Here is an 8,134-nt window from a genome sequence, read left to right as displayed (position 1 = left end):
AAGGTTTGACTATTCTTCCAGAAGGACATTTGTCAGGTCAGGCACTGATGTCGGGGGAGGAGGCCTGGCTCACAGTCTCAGCTCTAATTCATCCCAAAGGTGTTCCTCACAGGTTGAGGTCAGGACTCTGTGCAGGCCAGTCAACTTACTCCACCCTAAACTGGCTCCTCCATGTCTTTATGGACCTTGCTTTGTGCATTGATGCACAGTCATGTTGGAACAGGAAGGGGCCATCCCCAAACTCTTCCCACAAAGTTGGGAGCATGGAATTTTCCAAAATGTCTTGGTATGTTGGCGCCTTAAAAGTTCCTTTCACTGAAACTAGGGGGCCAAGCCCAACCCCTGAAAAACAACCCCACACCATAATCCCCCCTCCACCAAACAAACTTGGCACAATTAAGTCAGGCAAGTGCTGTTCTCCTGGCAACTTCCATACCCAGAGACATCTATCAGATTGCCAGAGAAGCGTGATTTTTCACTCCAGAGAACATGTCTCCACTGCTCTAGAGTCCAGCGGTGGCGTGCTTTACACCACTGCATCCAACGCTTTGCATTGCACTTGGTGATGTAAGGCTTGGATGCAGCTGCTCGGCCATGGAAAACAATTCCATGAAGCTCTCTACGCACTGTTGTTGTGCTAACCTGAAGGCCACAAAAAGTTTGGAGGTCTTTAGTTATTGACTCTGCAGACAGTTGGCGACTTCTGCACTTTGTGCTCTTCAGCATGCGCTGACCCCGCCCTGTCATGTGACGTGGCCTACCACTTGGTGGCTGAGTCGCTGTTGTTCCCAGTTGCTTCCACTTTGTTATATTCCCACTAACAGTTGAGTGTGGAATATTTAGTAGCCAGGAAATGTCACGGATAGACTTATTGCACAGGTGGCCACCTATCACGGGACCACGCTTGAATTGAATTCACTGAGCTCCTTAGAGTGACAAATTCTTTCACAAATCTCTTAGATTGTAAGCTCTAAGGAGCAGGGCCCTGCTAACCCTACAGTATTGAACTGTAACATTGCTGTATTGTCTCCCTTTATATTGTAAAGCGCTAAGGAAACTGTCTGCTCTATATAAATACTGTATAATAATAATTCACAAATGTTTGTAGAAGCAGTCTGCATGCCTAGGTGTTTGATTTTATACACCTGTGGCCATGGAGGTGATTGAATCCAATGATTTGGAGGGGTCAGGGGCGGACTGACCATTTGGAAACTATGGGAACTGCCTGAGGGCCTGGGGTCAGTAGGGGGCCCCATGAGATGCCCCTGGTACCTTTTACATAGGAGGGGTGTTCCAATAGTGTGTGTGTGTTTACATACACTGCTAAAAACAGGGAAAACTTTTTTAATCAGAGTATAGCCTCAAGTCATTTAAACTCCTGGGATATTGATCTGGTCAGTTAAGTAGCAGAGGGGGTTGTTAATCAGTTTCAGCTGCTTTTGTGATAATGAAATTAACAACAGGTGCTCTAGATGGGCAACAATGAGGCGATCCCTAAAACAGAAATGGTTTTACAGGTGGAGGCCACTGACATCTTTTCTGACTATTTGTCACTAGTTTTGCATTTGGCTAGGGTCAGTGTCACTACTGACATGAGGACATAGCATGAAGCAATACCTGGCCCCTACAGAGGTTGCAAAGGCAGTCCAACTCCTCCAGGATGGCAGATCTCCCAAGAAAAGCCTGCATTTTTTCTCACAAATTCTCCATCAGCACTAGGACTCAAGAAACCTCCTATAAATTGTTAACAAGATGGTATGCTACACCGGGTAGGTTAAATAGGTGGTTCCCCCAGACGTCAGGCCTATGTTGGTGCTGTGAATCAGCCGAGGACTCCCTGTTAGACATTTGGTGGCAATGCCCAAGGCTTATGCCATTGCGGGACAACATTTGCGGTTGACATACTCTATTACTGAGATGTAATTACCCTTAACCCCCGAATGTTGTCTCCTCCATATCTCTGAGTGCTCTTTGAAGTTGTATAAGCAATCTTTGGTTTGGCACCTTTTGAATGTGGCCAAGTCCCTAATCCCCAGGCATTGGAAGACCTCTCATGCCCCCTCGATTCTGATTGGATAAGAGAGGTTAACGTCATTCAGGAGTTGGAAAAGACATTGACTATGACCGATGACATGGTTGCCAGATGCCATAAACTATGGTCCAATTGGTATGCTTTCACTTTCTCAGAAACATATAGAGGGCCAATGGGTGATTAGCACTTTTCTACTCTTCGATGTGCATATCATGCTGGTGGATACTGGACTCCGCTTGAGGAATTAGATCTGTTCTTATGACTGCTGTTCTCTTTCTTTCTCTACTAAATCTCCTTCCTCTATTCATGCACGTTATGTCAGATTTGATGTTTGTACTTGCAATTTAAAAACGTTTAAATCTGTGAATGCCTCATGTAGAACATTGATCTGATTGTACTATCAAGTTTTTCCAGAAGCCAACATTTGTTACTGTGTACTACATGACTTTATAACAAGCAAAGCTTTTTTGTAGTTCATTGATGTTTATATGTTCTGCTTTCTATGAATAAAAATTATTTGTTTAAAAAAATAAAATACTCCACCCATAATCCCCATGTAGAAAAAAATATAGTCTCTTATTCTCATCAGAAAGGGAATAAATGTTTTCCTAGGCATGCATTGCCAAAATATTTCACCCATTTCTGAAAAGATTATGGGCATAATTATTTTTCTACATGGGGATTATGGGTGGATGGTTGCAGATACACATGTCAACACCCATATTTGACATGTTTCTCCTAAGAATATGGATATAGTTATTTTTCTATATGGGGATTATGGGTGGAATCACATATCTGGCTATAGACGTCTCACCCTCTTACCCATGAGCCTGTTTTTAAATTCTAAGATGTGAGTTACTGTTTATCTTTCTATTAAATACCTTCAGAGTTCACACTTAGAGGTTCCACGTTTCTTGGTTTCCCTTCTGCAGTTATGCTTCGCTCCTACACAGCTTGCCCTTAGTGCCTACTGGACTACCCTTACCCCTGCCCATTTGGAACTCATCAAACATAAATGGACTGCCACACCATGTGCCTGTTATCCCTTTTGCAAATGTGTTCTGGCATGTTTACCATGATATTCCACCCATAATCCTCATATAGAAAAATAATTATGCTCATAACCTTTTCAGAAATAGGTCAAACATGGTTCTTGACATGTATCCATCATAATCCACCCATAATCCCCATGTAGAAAAATAACTATTCTCATAACGAATGTGAATATTTAGAAACTTAAACATTCTTTTCATTGTATGTATTTATTTGGCAGTGTTAGGAGTTATTTTTATCAATCATTTCACCTTTCATCAATATTCTAGCTGTGAGATCTGTAACAGCTGCAAGTCTTTAATAGATCTGATATTGAAAGGATTCAGTAACCAGAAACCATTTGTACACATCGATGACTAATCGATAAATCTGCTTGGAATGAAAGTGTTGGTGATTGTTCGCCGATAAATGTTTCATCTGATGATCTCTTTAGTTCTCCGGCTCGGATTTGGCGCTATATAATTCCGGCGGCAGAATTTGGCATCTGAGCCAATCACAGCTGTGGGCGTTGTCTCCATCGACCAGTAATTTTCTTACGCGTAAGAAAAATAAATTATTCATAGTGCTGGAAATTCAACAAAATGCATAATCTGAGAACTCCATTTTGTCGGGTTTTGAGCACAAAAAAAAAAAAATTTCACATGAATATCTGCAATGCTCGGAATGAATGGAAGGATTGATCGATCTTCCCGGATATAACGGTCAATGGATGCAGATTGTCTGTAACGGTCCATAGAACTCCGGCGGGCAATGGGAATTTATTATACAATTGAAGCAATAAATTTTAATCATATAGACAAAAAAAAATTGAGGGGAAGTTATCTGATCAGGATTTATAATCATTATCTTTTAGAATTCAGATTTGAAAACCGGTTATCAGCTACAAATAACCCGCCCAATCCCGGGGCGCCGAGAGATCACTTTGTCCCCAGAAAGTTCAACATAGAAATCCTTCCCGGCGTCCAAACGTCTTCCTATGGAGAAGCAGAGATGACACCCGGATGTAGAGGAGACTTACTGTCCGGACGGCGGGAAGGATTTCCACCTTTTTAAAATCGTCATTTTCTCCTCCACCCCCCCAAAAAAAAAAAATCTTATAGAAGCGGGAGATAGAGAGGAGTGTGGGATTGGTGTCCATAGAAGCCGTATGTCCGCCCTTTGTATGGAGATGTGGGGGGCTCTGAGAAGAGCCGTTGTGTTGGCGGATAGAAGGGAATCCTGTGGGGGGATTACTTGCTCTTGGCGGCCTTGTGGCTCTCGGTCTTCTTGGGCAGCAGCACGGCCTGGATGTTGGGCAGGACTCCTCCCTGGGCGATGGTGACGCCGCCCAGCAGCTTGTTGAGCTCCTCGTCGTTGCGGACAGCCAGCTGGAGGTGTCGGGGGATGATGCGGGTCTTCTTGTTGTCTCGGGCGGCGTTGCCGGCCAGCTCCAGGATCTCAGCCGTCAGATACTCCAGGACGGCGGCCAGATAGACGGGAGCTCCGGCCCCGACCCGCTCGGCATAGTTGCCCTTCCGGAGCAGACGGTGAACACGACCGACGGGGAACTGCAGACCGGCCCGGGACGATCGGGTCTTGGCCTTAGCCCGAGCCTTGCCTCCTTGTTTGCCGCGACCAGACATGATTGGATGACTGACGAATCACACACAGATAGGACCCAGCAGCCGCTTCCTCTCCTTTATACACTCCATGCTCTGACGTCACACGCGGAGATTGGTTGCTTTTCAATACAGCCAATAGCATTCAGACTTGTTTCTACACCAATCTGTAACTTAGAAAAGAAAGCGTGACGTCACTCTCCCTCACCTGACCGAGTCCTCCAATAGAAGAGTTAGGTGGGATGAGACTCATTTGCATAGGCCGGCTATAAAAGCAGCACATGAGAGCGGCTCCAGCACACTTTCCCCGCAGCCAGCCAGGCAGTGGTGAACCCTTGGCGTGCCTTATCGCTTCTCGGCCTTTTGGCTAGATTGGGCCTGTCCGTGGTTTGATCTACTGCTGAGAGGGCTGCCGGGGGCCCCCCTTTTTGGGGGTACCCTTCGGGTGTTACCTTTTTGGAGAGAGACACGTCTTGTGTCTGGACATCATGGCGGCTCGTGGACTACGGGACTCTCTACGCTTTACGGTGAAGCCGGGTCATAAAGAAGGGATTGACTTGAGGTCGGTGGTGGAGACAATTCTTTTCTCTGATCATTGCTTGCTGACCTGTTCCTTGGATTTGGAAGGTGGGGTGAGGTTTGGGAGAGGAGTATGGAAATTGAACAGTGCCTTGTTGGAGGAGAAGGGGATCTGTGAGGAATTTGAAGTCTTATTTGAGAGGATGGTGTGGAGGAAATGTGACTATAAGAATATCTTACTTTGGTGGGATTGGGTGAAGACGCAGATCAGGGTTTTTTTTGGGAGGAAGGGGAGGGAACGTGCCAAAAAAAGGAAGGAGGAGGAAGATCGGATTCTGATGAAGTTGCATTTCTTATTTAGATGTAAAAGGTTGGGGTTGGAGGTGGATGAGGAAATTAAGGAGGTGCGGGAAATACGGAATATGCTGCTAAGAGAACGGGGCACAGGGATCATATTCAGGGCTAAGGTGGAACATGCTGAAAAAGGGGAGAGTTGCACGAGATTCTTCTTTAAAAAGGCCTTTGGATCTAAGGGGGCGATTTGCTCGGTACTGGATGGGAAGGAGGAGGTGCAGGGGGAAAGGATGGAGGAGGTGGTTACTAATTTTTATGCTGATTTGTACAGTGGGGGGAGGGGAGGATCCGAGGTGGAGGTGGCTGACTACTGTGGTGTCTTGGAAGGTGGGTTGGCCAAGGAGGATGGTGACTGGCTTGTAGATCCTATTTCGGAGAAGGAGGTGGAAAAGGCTCTGGATGGCATGAGGAAAAATAAGACTCCTGGAGGGGATGGGATCCCTGCTGAGTTCTATCTGCAATTCTGGAAAACATTAAAACATATTGTGGAAATAATAGGATACTGTATGGTAAATAAGGAATTGTCTCCAACTATGAAGGAGGGGGTGATCACTATGATTTATAAGAAAAAAGGGGATCGGAGGGAGATGCAGAACTGGAGATCTATCACGTTGCTTAATAGTGACTACAAATTGTTGGCTAAAGTGATTGCTGGGAGGATGAGTAGTGTGATAGATAAGATGGTGGAGGAGGGGCAGACTTGTGCCGTGCCGGGACGAAGAATTACAGATAATTTAATTTTATTGCGTGATCTGATTTATTATACCCAGAGCAGGAACATGCCTTTAGCAGTTGCGGGGTTCGATCTGGAGAAGGCTTATGATCGGGTGTCACACCCCTTTCTGTTTGCTGTCTTGAGACATATGGGGATGCCAGAGGATTTTGTGGGAATGGTAAAGTGTTTATACAGTGGGATTTGCAGTAGAGTTGTGGTCAATGGTCATCTGACGAATCCGGTGAGAATAAATTCTGGAGTAAGACAGGGGTGTCCACTTTCTCCCCTCTTGTTTATCTGTGTCATGGAGCCTCTATTGCGGCATGTGAGGAAGGACAAGGCCTTTAAAGGGATTTTTGTCCCAGGGTGTGACATGGAGCATGTCAAAGCCTTGGGGTACATGGATGATACCATCTTTCTCTGTAGTTCTGGAAGAGATCTGAGGAGAGTGGAGCTACAGCTGAGCATCTTTGGAGGGATTTCTGGTCTGAAAGTGAATTGGGAGAAAAGTAAGGTGTGTGTTTTAAGTGGATCTTGTGATGTGGCGGGAGGGAAGGTGGAGGAAGTAGAACAAATTAAGGTGTTGGGGGTACTTTTTTCCAGGTGCTTGACGGACCAGAGGAACGCGGAGGAAGGGGTGGCAAGGATGCAAAAGATATTGGATTTTTGGAGATTAAGGAGGTTGTCTTTGACAGGGAAGACCCTGGTGGTTAAGGCAGTGATCCTCCCGCTGCTGGTGTATTTTGGGGTCATTCTGGCTCCTAATAAAAGTTTGGTCCAAAAGATGAAGAGGTTGATGTTTGTCTTTTTCTGGGGGGCCAAAATGGAGAGACTCTCCAGGGAGACTGTTACGAAGTCAATGGAGTTGGGTGGGCATGACTTTCCTGATTTGGAGCAATTTTTAAAAGTACAGTGGTGGTTGACCCACTACAAAGCTTTTGTTGGTGGAGGGAAGGTGGCTGGCCTGATGAGGTTCTTGATTGGTTGGACAACTGTAAAATGGGGGTGGTGTGGTCAGGATCTAAAGAAACCATGGTCATTGGTATCGCCTGCATATTATTTGGGGATGAAGGCGTTTTATGAGAAGAATGAGTTGGGGCAGCTTGGGTCTGGAGCAGTCAAGAAGGAGGTACTGTGGAAATGGTTGAGGAGAGGGGAGCTGGTGACGAACATCAGTGGTTTGAGTACCAAGTTGGCAGAGACTTGCTGGAAGAACTTGGCCTTTAAAGGTGTGACCAATAGGCAAAAAGAGATCGTATGGCTGACCTTCAGAAACGCCAAGGTGAGCAAGCGATTATGTAAGGCCCGGGATCTTGTGCGGAGTAACAGGTGCCCGAGAGAGGGATGTGGAGGTGGGGAGACGGAGCGGCATGTTTTTTGGGAATGTGGGTTTGTCTAAGAGATATGGAGACAGCTGGAGGACTTTGTGCGGAGAGTGGTGGGGGTGAAGAGGCTCACTTTTGAATCTGGTGTTTTGGGGCTGGCGGATGGTGATGGTAATGTAAGGAGGAAAATGTATGTAGTATCTGCCGTGGTTAAAGAAGTGGTGTGGGAAGCACGTTGTGCAGTGTATAGGAGGAAGGTGGTGTTGTCAGCCAGGCACCACCTCATACACTCATCTTCTAAGTTGTGTGATGTGTTGGTTCTGGAAAGGAGGGGGGAGGGGGAGGCTGATGGGTTGTGGAGGGTGGGGGAGTGGAGGGGGGGGTGGGGGTTTGATGTGGTGAGTGTTTTTGTTGTGTTTTTTTTTATACCTTTTTATGATATGTACTTTTGCCTGCAATGATGCAAGGAACACAAACCAGTGGATAACAGTATGATGCTGGGGAGGTGATTCAGTCTGAGAGGCAAGAAAAAAAAAAA

At 45.9% G+C, this 8,134-nt stretch overlaps 1 protein-coding gene across 1 annotated transcript; it reads right to left on the bottom strand.

The window, feature by feature from the left end:
- Window positions 1-4,256: 4,256 nt before the first annotated feature.
- LOC149436262 (histone H2A type 2-B) lies at window positions 4,257-4,730 on the bottom strand. Its single transcript, XM_089661801.1, has one exon. It carries the CDS (start codon window positions 4,705-4,707, stop codon window positions 4,315-4,317), a length of 393 nt encoding a protein of 130 aa, XP_089517927.1. The 5' UTR covers window positions 4,708-4,730; the 3' UTR covers window positions 4,257-4,314.
- Window positions 4,731-8,134: the final 3,404 nt, after the last annotated feature.

The sequence above is a fragment of the Staurois parvus genome, unplaced genomic scaffold (assembly GCF_062004578.1).
Source record: "Staurois parvus isolate SC_StPar_1 unplaced genomic scaffold, SC_StPar_1.0 ptg001388l, whole genome shotgun sequence".
Taxonomy (NCBI): domain Eukaryota; kingdom Metazoa; phylum Chordata; class Amphibia; order Anura; family Ranidae; genus Staurois; species Staurois parvus.
Note: the sequence above shows the minus strand (reverse complement) of the source record. Positions and strands in the feature narration are given on the sequence as shown.